The sequence below is a fragment of the Podarcis cretensis genome, assembly GCF_951804945.1.
Source record: "Podarcis cretensis genome assembly, chromosome: 11".
NCBI classification, from domain to species: Eukaryota; Metazoa; Chordata; class Lepidosauria; order Squamata; family Lacertidae; genus Podarcis; species Podarcis cretensis.
Window position 1 is genome coordinate 37,056,738 of NC_137180.1, and position 17,293 is coordinate 37,074,030.

Consider the following 17,293-nt stretch of genomic DNA (forward strand, 5'->3'; position numbering starts at 1 on the left):
GTCATGTGAATGGTGCCACAGAACACAGACCCCCTGGGGTTCCTGGACCACCAAATGGGAACCACTGAATTATGGAAAAAGCTTTTGAGGACTTCCGTGCACTTTCTTAGATGCATGAAGTGTTATTCTGAGTTACAGATGTATATTATACACGTGGCGGGGAGGAATTGTAAAAAATGGGCTTAGTAGAAAAGTACAGTGACACAACTATGTATTCTAATGATAATTCACAAAACAACTCTTGGTGAGACACAAATATTAGCTCTGGGTTAGTAGTGGCTTCTATTATTTTTGTGGCTTTTTAGCTTATTGTGGCTTTTGCATTTTAATTACCTCCTAGAGCCCTTAAAAACCATCAGTAGTAAAGGCGGGGAACTGGCGCTCGACACTGGAGGGCGGATTCCCTTCAGAGCTTCCCGCCCACTCCTCCGCCTTTGGGGCGGCGACTCTCCCCTCAGGCCGCCTCCGCCACATTAAGCGCGCTTCGTCGCCTGCGGTGCCTGCGGTCCCTCAAAGCAGCCCGGGGAGACTTCGGCGGCGGGAGCTGACCCTTTGCGCCCGCGAGCTCGGTGCTTTTGCCCCCTGAGGCGGCCATGGGGCAGCCGCCGGCCTCGCTGTTGCTGCTGGGCTGCAGCGCAGTGCTGGTGTGTCCCCTGCTCTGCCTTCCCTCGTCGGGAAATGGTAGGTGGCGACGACGGGGCTCTCTCCCGCCAGAGGGGAGCCAAGTTTTGGGTGGGAGGAGGAGGAGGAAGGCGGGGAGGCAGCTCAGCCATGTTTCGGAGGACACCATCCCGGGGCTGCTGAGGAGGCGAGAGGGACGCTTCCAGGAAGTCGCGTCCGATTGAATGACAAGTAATCCATACTCGAGTTCCATTGGTGTGGATGGCACACAGCCAATGAAAAGTGTTTCGGCTTGGGGTAAACACTCGGGAAGGGGATGCTGGACTAGGTGGGCCATTGGCCTGATCCTGCCGGAGTCCTTTTCCCGGGGAGCCAAAGGCAGCCCCTCGCTCTGCTCGCGGAGGCGCGCGTGCAACACGTAAAAGCAAATCCTTCTGACAGAACAAAGCTGGCTGCAGGAATGCCTTGGATACTTCGGTTCGCCGCCTTCTTTCCTGGCTCATGTTACAGGATGCCTGGGTTGTTGACGCCACTGCCGCCAAGTTGCCGGAGATGCGACCCTTTAGATGTGGGTGGGGAGGGGGCTCTTCCTCAAAAGCAGGGGGTGGGATCTTTACCGTCGCCTTTTTTCTCTCTCTCTCTCCTCGTCCTATTTATGGTGTTTATTCAGCGCAATCCTGTGGATGCCGTTGAGTTCAATAGGATTTCTTTTACAGGCAAGCATGCGTAGCGTTTGAACACTTGACTGAGTAATAAATGGGGATATGCAACTCTCACAGAACATAAAGTTTTGTTGGGTGTTGGGGAGCACCTCCATAGTTGCGTGGCTACAAAGGAAGGCTTTTAAGTTTTTAGGGTTTCTCTTAGATTCCTTAAATATCATTAAGGTCAGTGGGAGATGAGCAACCAGTTTTTAGTACATCAGTCCATTGCACCTGTACAGTAAAAAAATAATATGAAAGAACCCGGACCCTGTACTCATCATCTGAGTCCTTTCTCCGCATGCTTCCTCCATGAGAGGTCTGGTGGGCAGAAACAGGAGAACTGGCCTTTTCTGCAGTGGCCCCTGTTTGTGGAATGCTCTCCCCAAGGAGGTTGGCCTGCGCCTTCAATACATATCTTTAGGCGCCAAGCAAAAAGCATTTGTCTTCTCCCAAGCATCTAGCTAATTAAACAGTCTATGGCCTTTTAAACTTTTGTTTGTTACTATGCTACGTATTTTTTTGTCTTTATATTGTACACCATCCTGGGATGTCATATATGAAGGGTGGTATGGAAATTTAATGAATAAAATAAATAAAAATATATGGAATGTGAAAGTTACAGAACCTGAGAGTCATTGTTTGCTTTCTTTCTATGAATAACTTCTTTCTGAATTGTTATGGCTTATAAACCATGCATGATGTACCGTATTTTAATCAGTAAAAGAGATAATTCTTGGCTTAGGAAGTGGTTTTTGATATTTCTGCACATAAGCAAATGGTTGCCTTAACAGATCAAATGTTTGCCATTTGTCTTATGTTTTGACAACTTGAAAAAGTTGTAAGTTCATGGGGGAGTTTTTACTGCCTGGAATTATTGCAAAGGAACTTTGTGATCCATTCTCTTTCTTTGTTCTCATAAAGTACAGCAGTGTAGGGAAGAGGGAATCTTGCTGGTTGTTTATTTTCCTCCATTGTTGCTATACTTTTTACATTGCTGACAGATAGACAGTATGTTGACCTAAAACACTGAGTGAGTCATTTGCTTATCACCATGAACAGAACAGGGAAAATGTGGATCAAATTGAACATTACCATCAACGTTTTATTATCTATCTAGATGGTTGTTATTTTTTACTTCAAGGTTAGTTTTTTGTTAAACTTATGAGAAAGACAAACTTCATATGTTAAATTTAAAGTTGCCCCTTTTGGATATCAACTGTGGTTAGTACAAGAATAAAAAGAGCTTGGTTTATGAACCACTTGGATTAAGAACGCTGCAAATCCGGAAGTATGTGTTTTGGTTTGTGAACTTTGCCTTGGAATAAGAACATGTTTCGCTTCCTGTTGAGTGTGTTCCATTTGTAAATTGAGTCCCCTGCTGCTATGGGAAAGCACGCCTTGGTTTAAGAACGCTTTGGTTTAAGAACAGACTTCCGGAATGGATTAAGTTTGTAAACCCGAGGTATCACTGTAACTTCCTATTGTTTCCCCACCACTTGGTTGTCAATCTGCTTGTGCTTCCCATGACAAAAAAATACATGTTGGGTGAATACTTTAAAACTATAAGCTCCAGTCTGTGGCTCTTGTTAACAAGACATTAGTAAGTTTGGGTGTATGTGCAGAAGGGCACAGAGTTAAATTAACAGAAAGACTTGATGGGAATATAATTGTAATTGAATAAAGATGAGCTACCTGAAAATAGACTTTGCAGCTTGAGGATTACGATTCCAACCACTAGGCAACACAAAACACTATTTGACTTATACTGGCTCTCTTACCTCGCGCCTTGGTCGTCTGCTGGTGAGTGGGACCCACCACCAGGTAAGGGCCTAAATCAAGTTGTGTTGAAGAAGCAACACTACCACCATACAAATGCAGTATAGGGGGGATTAATAAACTGGTGCCTAAATGCAGTTTGAGTTAAAGGTGGGTCCCAGGTCTGAAAAATTTGAAGACTACTGATCTAGTGTGTTTTCCAAGTTAACTCTGACTTTGATTTCACATTTGACTTAATTTCAATTGCCCAGTTTGAATACTGTGTTCATGCATTGGACTGGATCATGTTTGGCATAATCACGTCTAGAGCAGACCAATTGAAATCAGTGGGATTTAATATGTGGACCGATTTGTGTACATGTGTGTGTGTGTTTCTGTTATATATATTCACAAACAACATACCATATTTTTCGCCCTATAAGACGCACTTTTTCCCCTCCAAAAATGAAGGGGAAATGTGTGTGCGTCCTATGGGGCGAATGCAGGCTTTCACTGAAGCCTGGAAAGCGAGAGGGGTCGGTGCGCACCGACCCCTCTCGCTCTCCAGGCTTCAGGAAGCTATCTGCAAGTCTTGCAAGCCCGGCGGGAGGTCCCGCGGGCTCGCAAGGCTTGTGGGCAGCAACCTGCAGCCCAAAAGCTCGGGGGACAGCGGGGAGGCGGAGCGCCGCCACCCCGCTATTCCTCGACCTGGTCTGGAGGCTGGCGGGGGGGGGAGCAAGCTTGCTTCTCCCCCCCCCCCCCCGCCAGCCCCACAAGCTCAGGGGATAGCGGGGAGGCGGAGCGCTGCCACCCCGCTATTCCCCAACCTGATCATCAGCCTCAAAGTCTCCCTCTTCTAGCTTGGGGATGGCTGCGCAAACCTGGGGGGGGAAAAAAAAAATTTCCTTGATTTCCCCCCCAAAAAACTAGGTGCGTCCTATGGGCCGGTGCGTCCTATAGGGCAAAAAATACGGTATATCTCTTTTTTTATTTTTATTTATTTTTATTTTATTTTATTTTTATTTTTTAGTAAGTAATAACATTAAATAATAAATTTCTCCCACAAAAATGCAACGGTAATTTTAAAAGCAGTACAAAAGGGGTAGGAAATGTTACAGATGTGGCAACTGAGAGAGGCACTTTGTCACCAAGGTGTTGTGTTGTGTTTTGTGTGTGTGTGTGTGTGTGAGAGAGAAAGAGAGAGAGAGAGAGAGAGAGAGAGAGAGAGAGAGAGAGAGAGAGACAGACAGACAGACAGACAGACAGACAGACAGACAGACAGACAGGATGGCACTTCCAACCAAGTAGGTGAAAATTAACCCTGGGTTAAGAATTTAATTCGTTCTGGAGGTCTGTTCTTAACCTGAAGCACCACATTAGCTAATGGGGCCTCACGCTGCTGCTGCACAATTTCTGTTCTCATCCTGAAGCAAAGTTCTTAACCCGAGGTTAAGAGGGTTAGTGGAGTCTGTAACCTGAAGCGTCTGTAACCCGAGGTACCACTGTACTTAATTTGTTTGATAGAAGATGTCCCTCAGTGGCTGGATGTGGTGGATGACTCAATCTTTCTTCTCTTATGCCTCAACCACAAAAGCTTTGTGCTATAAGCACCACAACTCTGTTCACCTGACCAGCATCTGCAGACTTTGACATTTTATGAAAGATGCTTCTGCACCAAATGCAGTCATGAATAGTAGTCATGGCCTTGGGTCTATCTTCTAACAGCTGTATTTTTGTTAAAGCTGTTGGAACTGTTTACTCATGAGAAGTATTCAGTGACTGTTGGTGTTCTTTAAAGATATCTTTCTTGAGAGATACATCTGGAAGGTTTAATATTGGGAGTAATTGAAAGCAAATGCATTTTAAGTTACAAAATCTGCTTAGGGATGTGTCAATTTCTAATCTTCATTTGGCTCTCCATACTAGGGAGAGACTGTTGTTTATGTTGAGCACAAATAATTAATCATGGTTTTGGAGTAACCTAGTCTGGACTGGGATCGTGTGTCGAATTTGGGCATAAAGTGAAAGGGTGTGTCAAAATAAGTCACAATAGTGCTTTATTTAAAATCTATCACAGTAGTTCTTTTCTGAAGTCATAAATGATTGGATCCATATTAGTGATGGAGCTGTGGTCACAGGGGAGGAAAGGAGTGAGGTGATGTCTCCTTCCCCCTGTAGCTCCAGGTCCCCTGAAAACTGCTCTAGGGGGCCCCCTCGGACAGTGTGCAGGTGAGGGCTGTGTCCTGCGAAGGCTGTGCGGTTGGGGTCAGAATATATCTGAAATGATTTTTAAAGGACTAATTTCCTGTATAATATACACTTTGTTGTTATTCTTGTTATTACTAATTATTTCTTTATGCATGAAGCTGGACACCAAAAACTTTAAAAGAGTTGTCTTGTCTAAGATATAGGCTGGAATTAAAAGATAAGTCATTGTGGGTGACACAATTAGTACCAGGTTTTCTCCAACCTGTCTGAAGAAAACCTACAGGCTCAAAGTGTTGTATACCGGAACAGCGATGGCCAGTTTTAATGGGGATATAGAAACAAAATCGTTCTGGGTTCTCTTATCATAGCACTCCAATTCTTTGATGTGATACTGAGCAAGCCTTTCAGAATATAGCCCAATACAACATGGGCTATCAGGTAGATGTTAGCCCAGAACGAACATTTCATGTACTGTAATAAGAATTGTGTCTTGTCTAAAGGAGGTTTGAAAATCCAATAGGCTATCTTTAGCTTACTGAGGCAAGGGAAAGTCCATTATTTTCGGCAAAGTTTCACTCGATAATCAAGATAAATACTTTTGGAATTTGAATGTTTCTTGCAATGAAACATATATTTAAATAGTCTGGAAAAGTATCTGATGAATATTCAGTGAATAAGAAGGTTTGTAACTGCTGTTGTTAAAATTTCAGAGGTGATGAATAGGAATCCCTGTTTTCTATGTTAATGTCATCTTAATAGGTGCAGACAAGATCTATTGTAAATAACAGAATGTAAATTACTTAAAAGCAGCTATCATAAACACGGGGTGTGTGTGAAAAGGTAGTATAAAGGAAGTAACATGCTAATTGTACAAGGAAAAGGCAGTGAATATGCCTTTTTCTAGTCCACAAAAGAATTTTACTTCAGAAAAGTATTTTCTGCTAAATGTGTGAGTTACCTAATATGTTTAATAACCATAAACTTTATTTTCTAGAATCTTTCGCTCAGATTGGACCAAAAACCTTTCCCTTTTCAACAGAAGAAGAATATGAAAAAATCCCATTGGGAGACGATGACATTGAAAACGATTCCGAAATTGGATCGGGTTCTATCAATGAAAGTATTTTCCCTCCAGAAACACGAATGCTGCCACCTAAATGGATCTCTGGAGATGTCAAGGAGTACCTGACTAGTGGATGGCTGACCATTTTTGTTCCATCAGTTTATACCCTAGTTGTTGCGCTGAGTCTTCCTCTGAACATCATGGCAATTCTTGTGTTCCTGATTAAAATGAAGGTGAAAAAGCCAGCTGCAGTGTACATGCTCAGCCTGGCTTCTGCTGATGTTCTCTTTGTGAGTGTTCTTCCTTTTAAGATTGTCTACCATTTTTCTGGGAACAATTGGGCATTTGGACCTGAAATGTGTCGTTTTGTCACTGCTACCTTCTACTGCAACATGTACTGCTCTATCCTGCTGATGATGGTGATAAGCATGGACCGTTTCTTAGCAGTGGTGTACCCCATGCAGTCCCTGTCCTGGCGCACACGAAGACGTGCCTTTGTGGTCTGTCTTGCCATCTGGCTTGTAGCAATAGCTGGAGTGATACCTCTGCTAATCAATGAGCAAACCCAAAGATTCCCTCAGTTAAACATTACAACGTGTCATGATGTGTTGAACAAAGATGATCTTAAAGGCTATTACCTTATTTTTTTCACCATTTTCTCTTCTCTTTTCTTTTTTGTGCCCTTAATTGTTTCTGCTGTTTGCTATGTGTGTATCATCCGGAGTCTTAGCTCTTCGAATGTCGCTGCGAAGCAGAGCAAGAAAACACGGGCGTTATTATTGTCTGTAGCTGTTTTCTCCATTTTTATTGTGTGCTTTGGTCCAACCAATGTCCTTTTGTTAATTCACTACATCAGTTTTTCTTACAAAAACTACTTGGGGAATATCTACTTTGCCTATCTCATCTGTGTCTGTACTAGCAGTATAAGTTGCTGCATTGATCCTTTGATCTATTATTACACCTCTTCTGAATGCCAGCGACACCTTATCAATCTTTTTTGCTGTAAAAAGACCTCTGAATCTTGCAGTACCAGTACCAGTGGCCAGTTAATGACTAGGACCAGTAGAAGGGGTACTTGCACCAGTACACTTGGTAACAGTGTCTACAGGAAGCTATTAACATAGGGTTGCAATCAGCTATGTTTTGTTCAAAGTAGACTTACTGAAATTAATGGACCCAAATGGTTACGTCCATGAATTTCAGTGAGTCTGTTCTTACTATGAGAAACATTTGCTACAACTCATATTGTTTTGTGGACAAAAGTACATTTTGTGCACTTATTATTTATATAGCTATATATTTAAGCTATTATACTGAAGAATAGCCATATCACATTTTTCACATGATTAACATGTTTGTTAACAGATAACCTGTCATTATAAAGGATATAGGGTATGGGGAGGGAAGATAAAGACTCAAGGAGGTGTTGAAACAGTGTTTTCCTGTAAAAACTTTACCCAGATATGTACTGCATCCCTATTTGTGTGTGTGTGTGTGTGTGTGTGTGTGTGTGTGTGTGTGAGAGAGAGAGAGAGAGAGAGAGAGAGAGAGAGAGAGAAGTATTAATCTGATTCTACTGACAATGTTATAAATAGGTCACTTATGGCTGAAAACCTCCAACAACTAAAATCTACAAACTGTTGAACAGACTTCAATTTTTTATGCATTGTTTGCCACATTACAGTACCCCTCTGAACAAAATCACTGTTTCCATTTACAAAGTGGCTTTGGATGCTAAGAGACACTTATTTTATCCAAAGCTGCCTAATGACCTTAAGACTAAAGAGATATTTGAGTTTATATATCCCTTTTCTTATTGGTACTCTAATTTCAAGTATTATTTGTATTACAACATTTGATGATTCCTGAAATTAAATGAATCAGTGTTTTTTTTTTAACACTGCTTTTCTAATTTGTAGTATATGATTGAGCCTTCTGAAATGCATTCTGCATATTGCATGATTTTGCTCTACATATTTTGGCTGCCTTACAAGCGAAAAACTGAAAGATTTCCTTAAAAGACAAATGAGTCAATATTTGCAATTTGGTGTTGTCACACAAAGTTCAAGTCAGGATAAGCCTTTTTATTGTTCTGTTGAATATAAACAATGGACTTTTGACTCATGATTGAGACCTAGATATTGATTTTACAGAACAGATTGGCTTGCATCCTGACCTTTTGCTCCTTTATAAAGAGACACGGGCAGGGACACGGGTGGCGCTGTGGGTAAAACCTCAGCACCTAGGACTTGCCGATCGCATGGTCGGCGGTTCGAATCCCCGCGGCGGGGTGCGCTCCCATTGCTCGGTCCCAGCGCCTGCCAACCTATCAGTTCGAAAGCACCCCCGGGTGCAAGTAGATAAATAGGGACCGCTTACTAGCGGGAAGGTAAACGGTGTTTCCGTGTGCTGTGCTGGCTCGCCAGATGCAGCTTGTCACGCTGGCCACGTGACCCGGAAGTGTCTCCGGACAGCGCTGGCCCCTGGCCTCTTAAGCGAGATGGGCGTGCAACCCCAGAGTCGGACATGACTGTCCCGTATGGGCAGGGGTACCTTTACCTTTAAAGAGACACGGTACTTTATAAAATGGCTGTTTCCATGAGCAGAGTTATCCTTCCATGAATAGAGGCAAAAAGTTATAACTAGCCATAACTGGTTGCTAGTTGATGTTACTGTGTACCCATCACAACTATACACTGAATAGCCTAGTTACATTCTATTAATGTGGTTTAACACAGACTAGATCACACTGTCAACCAAGTAGTTTGGAGTTGTCCAAATATTTGAAGAACCAGAGAAAAGGTATGCTGGCATATTTATTTCAAACTGGTTCTGCTTTAAGTCTTATGCTGAACATATGTTTCTACTTTTAAAATAGAGTGAAACTCCAATGTATCCTGTTCAGAATATATTTTCTACATGTATTTGCTTTGAGTGGGCACCTCTCCACAGATGATTTAGTTATTCTGTAGCTTAGTTTTTTCCTAAAATGTGTCGTACCTTGATCATGTGTGTGAAATGCATTTAAAAAACAGACCGAGGCACTGCAACATTATAAAAATCTAATTAACTCGCACTCAGTAATGGAAAATTACAAGTGAGCCCTAGTACATAAAAATAAATTAAATATTACTTGTCTTTATGTAAATTACTTTTACTTTCATTAGCAGTTGAATTTAGGTTTTTAGCTGATGCATTTCTTTAGCACAGAAACTGTAAGTTTCTACTCTAGAATCCCATAGGGTTTCTAATGTAACAAGAAAGTAAAGTGTTGCATCTAGTGAGTGCAAAAGCATTTGATCCAACAGAGGCATCCATTAATGCAAGAGGCAAGGGGACACTTTTTGCCCATTCTCCCTCCCTTCTGTTTTCATAATTATGAAAAACCTACTCTGGATGCTCTCCCAAACCTTCAGAACAGATTTTTGGGTGGTGCCGGAGGCTGTGAAAATCAGCAAAATTTGCATCCCTTCCTCTTCCGTCAACAGTTGCCTCTGCTGGAGCAACATCTAAACATACATTTTGTTTAAGTGTAGATAATATAATTACCAAATGGGAGAAGTAAAACTACTACTTATCTACTCAAAAGTAAGTCCTATTGATTTCAATTGCCGTTGCTCTTAAACAAGTAGATATAGGCTTGTATCCTGAAACTCAGAATCTGAAGCAGCATTTTAAAACTGAGAAGAAGTGTCTGCTAATCTGTCAGCAGGTATTTTCAGCATTCTAACAATTTTATTTGGGATGTATTGCATTACTATATTGTTTTCCATTTTTGTGTGTGAAAAGATATAAAAGGGTATTTAGCTGGGTTTGATATAGGAGGAAATACCTGTTATAGGAAGAATATTAACGGTTGTGACCAACTAGGTTATACTCCGAGTGTACACATTGAAAATAGTGAACCTACTGTATTTTTCCTTCTATAACACGCAGATTTTTTCTCCTAAAAAGGAAGGGGAAATGTCTGTGCGTGTTATTGAGCGAATGTGTGGTCCCTGGAGCCAAATGGCTCGAGGGGAGGCAAAAAAAAGCAGGCAAAAATCAAATCGCGCGTCTCCTAGAAGGGAAACCTGAAAAGAGGAAGCGGCTGCTTTCCTGCATTCTGCCTCAGGGTCTTACTGCCCACCCACCTCTGTTTCCTTGCTGTGTTTGCTCAAATGGAACAAAGAGCAGGGAAAGCCCCTCCCCTCCAGGCAAGCAGAGGGCAAAGCAGAGTGTTGTCTCCTGCTGCTGAAAACATGCAGGAGGGAGAGAGAGAGAGAGAGCGCGCGTGCGAGCTGGCTGGCTTGGGTGGGTAGGTGAGGGAAAACTTTTGCCTTCCTTTCCTCCCTCCCGTTATACCCCTCTCCTGCATTCTTAGCCAGCTGCTTTTCTGCACACCCCTCTCGTGCTCCTTGTTCCTTCTGTGCTTTTCCTTCCCTCCCCACTTAAAACGTGGTTACAAAGCACGGATCCATATGGATCCTCAGGATCTTTGCATTGGGTCACCCCAAATTCACCATCAGATCACATAGCATGTCCATGGCTACAGCCTGCACCAAAAAAACCACGCACCCACTGTTGCCTGGGGCCACAATGGTGCAAAAACGTGGTTACAAAGCACAGATCCACAGGGATTCTCAGGATTTTTGCATTGGGTCACCCCAAATTCACCATCAGATCACATGTCTGTGGCCACAGCATGAAGCACAAAAATGATACATCCACTGTTTCATTCATAATGCTTTTTCCCTTGTTTTCCTCCTCTAAAAACGATGTGCGTGTTATGGTCAGGTGCGTGTTATAGAGCGAAAAATACGGTAAGTTCTTCATGTCCATTATTTTCAATGGGTCTACTCTGAGCTGGACTGACATTGGATATGACCTAGTATTGACTTCTATTTTCTTCCTGGGTCAAATCCCTATCAAAATACATTTAATGTAAAGTAATTTAACCATACATTTTTAATTTTATTGATGTACAAACATAAGTAAAATGTGTAAATATTTCATAGTTTTTGGAAGTTATATTATTATATATTCATATTAACCAAATAAATTATGGTATTTGCTTTCTTAAAACTATAACTTTGATAGACAGATGTTTATTATTATGTTTGAAAATTGAGTTAACCTGCAGCAATAATAAACTTTTTATCTGCTTCATTTGTTGTGTGTTCATACCTATGCCATGATACAAGTTTGTCATACATGGTATCCAGTCTGATATATTTTCACTTTAAAATTGCTGCTCTGAAACATGTAAACCTTGAATATTCCAAAAGCTTCAGTCAGGTTGCTTAAAACTAATCTTCTATCCGTATCCCACAGCAACAAAGATAATATTTTAAAATGTTAGAAACAAGTAACTGTGGCAGTTTGTAGGAATCAGCCATTTTGGTCTTGCATTATTGTTCAGTGACAATAAGGCTAAACTACAATGAAGGGGCAATCTATGGTCTGTGGTGTCTATGGTACAGGAACTGAAAAAGTAGTTTGGCAGCATGTCAGGCCAGTCAAGGTTCTTCAGGCCCCCAGGCAAAAGCTGCACTGGCCTAAGGCATGACATGGTTCATTCCTTTAAATTGGAGGTGAATTGCCTTGGCCTGCCCTAGCTGATACTGTTTAGGAAATAGTGGTAACACCACCATGAATCTCCCCCTGTGGTAGGATTGCTCTGCTCCAAAATGCTGAATCCGTAGACAACAGAAAGGTTATCCAATACTGCTACTATATGTGTGCTTTTTAAAAATCTCACTTCCATTGCACGCCTTCTTCATAGGCTAGAGCATCTGTATGCAGAAGCTCCCAGGTGGTCCAGTCCCTGGCATCTCCAGGTAGGGCTGGAAATCTCCCCGACTGAAACCCAGAAGAGCCATTCAGCTGAGGATCACAAACCAAGGCAGTTTCACATAGCTCGCAAGTGATAAGCCAAGCCTTTAACCATGATGGAACAGTGCTGCACTGCTGTGGGGAAGAAGCTCCTCTTGAGATGACTATGCTGTAAGATCTGGGCTCCTTCCATCTGAATTCAGGTGTAAATATGCAAATAGGTCATATTTCTTAACGGTATGACAGCCAGGTATGACAGCCTCCGCCACATCTTGATTTGCAAAGGAACGCAGACTGTGAGTGAGCACCTGGGTCTACCCAGAATCTTTCTACAACTCAGCAGAGATGACACCCAACCTCTGTAACACTCTGTTTCTCTCCATGTGTTTGTGTCTAGTTGTTGTTGTTTAGTCGTTTAGTCGTGTCCGACTCTTCGTCACCCCATGGACCAGAGCACGCCAGGCACTCCTGTCTTCCACTGCCTCCTGCAGTTTGGTCATACTCATGCTGGTAGCTTCGAGAACACTATCCAACCATCTCGTCCTCTGTCGTCCCCTTTTCCTTGTGCCCTCCATCTTTCCCAACATCAGGGTCTTTTCCAGGGAGTCTTCTCTTCTCATGAGGTGGCCAAAGTATTGGAGCCTCAGCTTCAGGATCTGTCCTTCCAGTGAGCACTCAGGGCTGATTTCCTTAAGAATGGAGAGGCTTGATCTTTTTGCAGTCCATGCAAGTCCATGCAAGGAAAACCATAATTCAAAAGCATCAATTCTTTGGTGATCAGCCTTCTTTATGGTCCAGCTTTCACTTCCATACATCACTACTGGGAAAACCATAGCTTTTACTATACGGACCTTTGTTGGCAAGGTGATGTCTCTACTTGTGTCTAGTACCTATTTTATTATTCCATTGTGCCTCCATGAGTTGGGCAAGATAGTGGGTCAGGATCATGAACTGACCTTTGAGCTTCTTTATAACCATCCCAGATAAAACGTTCTTGTAATCTTTCAAGGGTTTTACTTAATTGCAACCTTTGTTGAATCCTGTAAGTATTTGCAGTTCTTTTATACCTGGACTGCTAAAGGTTCCAGAATGTGTATGTGTGGCAGTGTTGGGACATATAAGCATCTCATTATATGAGTATCAATGTGGACCAAGAGAACTGCTTTATGAAACAGCCCTAACTTTTCCAAGTTGATATGTCCCATTTGACTTAGAATCTGTGTCCAAATCAGCTTTGTTAAAAAGGAAGCTCTGTTTCCCATGATTCATTGTTATAGAGATGTGAAAATGGCTAAACCCCGCCCTCATTTTTACTGATTTGGGTGAAATTTACGGGAAGAGGAGTTTCTCCAGAGTGGATTAAGCCTGCCAATGCAGGAACCCTTAAGTTATACAAATATTGTTTCAGTTACAGGAAGTCATACTTTGCTCTTTTCCATTATTGTTTGTACAGTTTTGTAAAGAAGTCTGTTTGCCTCAGTAAAGTTTTTCTTTTTTACTGTGAATTTTGACTGTGTTTTGACTTAGCTGCATGACATATCTATCATATCTATCTATCATCTATGTATCTATCTCTATCTATTTATCTCTTTCACTGCCAGGAGATGGAACCTGCTAGATTTCAAACTGATAGTCATAGTGATTCTTCCACAAGGGCGGAAGTGAAAATTTCTGGGTGAATAAAATGTTTGTTAATCCTTCCCGTCTATTGTTTTTTATACAGTTGGTCTGAAAATTTGCAGACATCTGAGAAGAGGAAAAGGGGATAACACTGCAAAAATACACAATATCGAATGGAAATAAAGGATACTAAAAGGAATGAAAAGGAACTCTCACTCACCAGCCGTGCAACTAAAGGGGGAAGGCAGAAGAGGGATAACTCTTGAACACAAAAATGTGGCACAAACAAACTCAAAACATAAAAATACAATAAATAAAAGTGGCAAGGTGTATTGTCTATAAAGTTACAACAGAAAGTGATTGGAAAGGGTGCAAATTAGTAGGCAATGCACTACCTAAAAACAACAAAATCCACCTATTTCAAAGTAGGCTTCCCATAGACCAGGAAAATTGGTGTTGGGAGAATTTTGCTGAATCTCCAAAATGACAAGGGGAAACCCAGATGCATGGCAACCAGGTGGAAAAAGCAGTGGTTCGGTTTTCCCCAAAAAGCTTAACAATTTTGGTGGGTTTCTTTAAAAAAAAGCTCAGGAATGTTACTTTTTGAAATACGGCAACCCTATTTCAGATTAATCCCACAGGACAGTATTAAGAGGCTGGTTACCCTACAGAATCCTTCCCAAAGTGGACTGTTGATGGTAGATGACCAAGGGAGCTGGGTTGGCTTTACTATGGCAAAATCATGTCCTAACATGGTCACATTATTTTGACTTGCACCTTTTACCATTTTCATAAACACCTGAAAGCATGGGGAGGGGTGCCAGTGTCCTTCAAGCAAGAAGCACCACCAGCCAAGTGAAAAAGCAAGCATCAATTCCATTATTCTATCTATTCCCCTGGAGGTGCCACTTTCACAATGGCCAAACCTGATCAGAAGTTGTTTTACTTGTCTTAAATAGGGAAAAGCAATAGTACTATTCTAAACGTTTATCTGAGCACATGGACAGGATAACAACTCCATCACTATAGAATCAGTACTGAAGGGCTCTGCACATACAGACTTGTGTACAGAGACCAAAATCAATCAGAGGTTTCCCAAACAATTTGGACAGAGCCAACACGTGTAGATACCAGTGGCTCCAAGCAGACACACTCCTGCTCCCTTTCTGCATCTTGCTACTGCCAATATTAACAAGAGTGCCGTATTTGTAGATCCATGGAGACCTCAACCCTGGCCAGGCACCTAGCTTTGACTGCAATTGTGCTCTTTGACCACCAGAGGCTCCCCTAGCTTCAGTAGATCTGAGTTCTGCTCTCTGAATGGCAACTATTGTGGAACAACAGTGGGGAGGACTTGTCCTCAGTGATCCGCTGCTTCTAAGCTGCTCAGGCACTAGCTGGCCAAATGGGGAACAAGAGTCTAGACTAGCTGTGCTTTTCTCCTAATCCAGCTGAGTATTGTTGTAATGCCCAACTTCAGCAAGGTACTTGTAGCATGTGCCCTCAGCTCAAATCATGGGACAGTCTCCTAACACTTCTAAACACATCTGGCCTTACCTTTTGCTTGTTCTCACAGTGACAATGGACTCCGGAATGGTGTAATAGCATCAAAAGTGAAATGAGTGGATAATTTGTCACATGTTTCGAACGGATGCTCAGCCACGAATTATCCTGGAAGTCACAATCCCATCACAAGAGTTATTGTGATGAGAAAAGAGACTAATAGTAAAGCACTTCATGCACTTACAGGTACTCAAGATAGGGAAAAGGGATACATTCTGTTCATTAATGAGGTTTAATTGTCCGTCCCACCCTGAAAATGGAAACGTTCAAAACCATCCAAACGCATCAGTATCCATTACATGGGTCATAATGTGATTTTCAGAAATATTTTGTTTTTCAGAAAGCATCTTTTGAGAACAGACATGAAAGTTGCCAAACCATGTAGATAATTCCTCCTATTAATATGATGACTCTCGTTACTCTCATGAAAGCAGTCTTTTATGAAGCTTTGAAAATCAGCTAGGAGGGAGAAATAAAAAGCCCATTCCTCCCTCTTTCTGAGTCCTATCTCTTTGAAGGTTGCTTTTCTGACAGTAGGGGGTTAGCTCTGGGTCTCCAATTGCTTTAAGCTAATAGTCAAGCCCAAACTGGATGAAAAGATGAAGAGTGGAATTTGATCTCAGAGAACTTAATGGGTCAGGAGAACATGCCTTTCAGATAAATCCTTGCAGCCTTTTTTAGAAACCTGGCAGCAAAAGCTGAGGTGTGCCTCTGGAGGAGTAATGGGCCGAACTCTGAAGATATTTTCTCTGCTTAATATACTCTGCACCTTACATAGCACAGTAAGAGCAAACAGTAAGTACCCTTACCATGGTTTGTGAATGATTTAACATGCTTTAATTTGCACAAGGCAAGCAGAAGGGGGACGGGCAGTCTACTTATTTATTATGCTCTTCTCTACTTGGCTGGCATTCCATCTTGCCTTAAGCATTGTGTGATGCCCAATTTTGTGTGACAGGAAGGGTAAGGCCCGTTCCATGAGTGGAAGTCCATTCTGCCGGCATGCAGACACCATTACCGTTGAAAAGGGCAATCAAAATGATCCAGGGAATGGAGCAAATCCACTATGAAGAAAGACTGGAGCATTTTTGGACCTTTCAGTTTGAAAAGGCACATGAGAGGTGACATGATAGAATTTTATTTAAAAATTATGCCCGGCATGGAGAAAGTGAATAGAGAAAAGTCTTTCACCATCTTTACTCTAGAACTCATGGGCATCCAATGAAGTTGCACGCTGGAAGATTCAGGACAGGCCAAATAAAATACTTCTTTCCACAGTGCATGGTTAAACTAGGGAACTCAGTTCCACAGGAGGCAGTAATGGCCACCAACCAAGGTGGCTTTAAAAGAAGATTGGGCAAATTCATGGAGAAGAGCGGTAATCTAAACCACTGAGCCTCATGGGGTTGCCAATCAGAAGGTTGGTGGTTTGAATCCCCACAATGGGGTGAGCTCCCGTTGCTCTGTCCCAGCTCCTGCCAACCTAGCAGTCTTAAAGCATACCAGTGCAAGTAGATAAATAGGTACCGCTGCAGCGGGAAGGTAACCGGTGTTTCCGTGTGCTCTGGCTTCCATCAAGGTTTTCCATTGCGCCAGAAGCAGTTTAGTCATGCTGGCCACATGAGCCGGAAAGCTGTCTGTGGGCAAACACCAGCTACCTTGGCCTGAAAGCAAGATGAGCACCACAACCTCAGAGTCGCCTTTGACTGGACTTAACCGTCCAAGGGTCCTTTACCTTTACTATTTTTTAATTAGTCACGTATCACTCAAAGGTGTTCCAGCAGCTTACATTAAAGCAAAACGCGCACATCCACACTACCATAGGATGAGGAAAGAGGGGGCAATCATATAATACAGTAATCTTTCATATAATATACAAGTGATAGAATAACAACACACTAGCCGCATAAACGGCAGAAAACAACATTAGCAGTACTCAAACAAT

General features: G+C 42.2%; 1 protein-coding gene across 2 annotated transcripts; it reads left to right on the forward strand.

The window, feature by feature from the left end:
* The first annotated feature begins 473 nt into the window (after positions 1 to 473).
* LOC307226724 (proteinase-activated receptor 1-like) lies at positions 474 to 11,499 on the forward strand. Of its 2 annotated transcripts, none has more exons than XM_079995695.1 (3): positions 474 to 681; positions 6,283 to 10,262; positions 11,159 to 11,499. In XM_079995695.1, exons 1-2 carry the CDS (start codon positions 594 to 596, stop codon positions 7,473 to 7,475), a joined length of 1,281 nt encoding a protein of 426 aa, XP_079851821.1. In that variant the 5' UTR covers positions 474 to 593; the 3' UTR covers positions 7,476 to 10,262; positions 11,159 to 11,499. The 2 variants fall into 2 exon arrangements, with proteins under 2 accessions (XP_079851821.1, XP_079851822.1); XM_079995696.1 differs by lacking the exon at positions 474 to 681 and adding an exon at positions 5,225 to 5,309.
* Positions 11,500 to 17,293: the final 5,794 nt, after the last annotated feature.

Excerpts from the sequence above, each read along its gene's own strand:
- LOC307226724 (XM_079995695.1), top strand. The coding sequence starts at position 594 with ATGGGGCAGCCGCCGGCCTCGCTGTTGCTGCTGGGCTGCAGCGCAGTG. Across the intron at positions 682-6,282 it reads CCTTCCCTCGTCGGGAAATG|AATCTTTCGCTCAGATTGGA; the intron begins GTAGGTGGCGAC and ends TTTATTTTCTAG.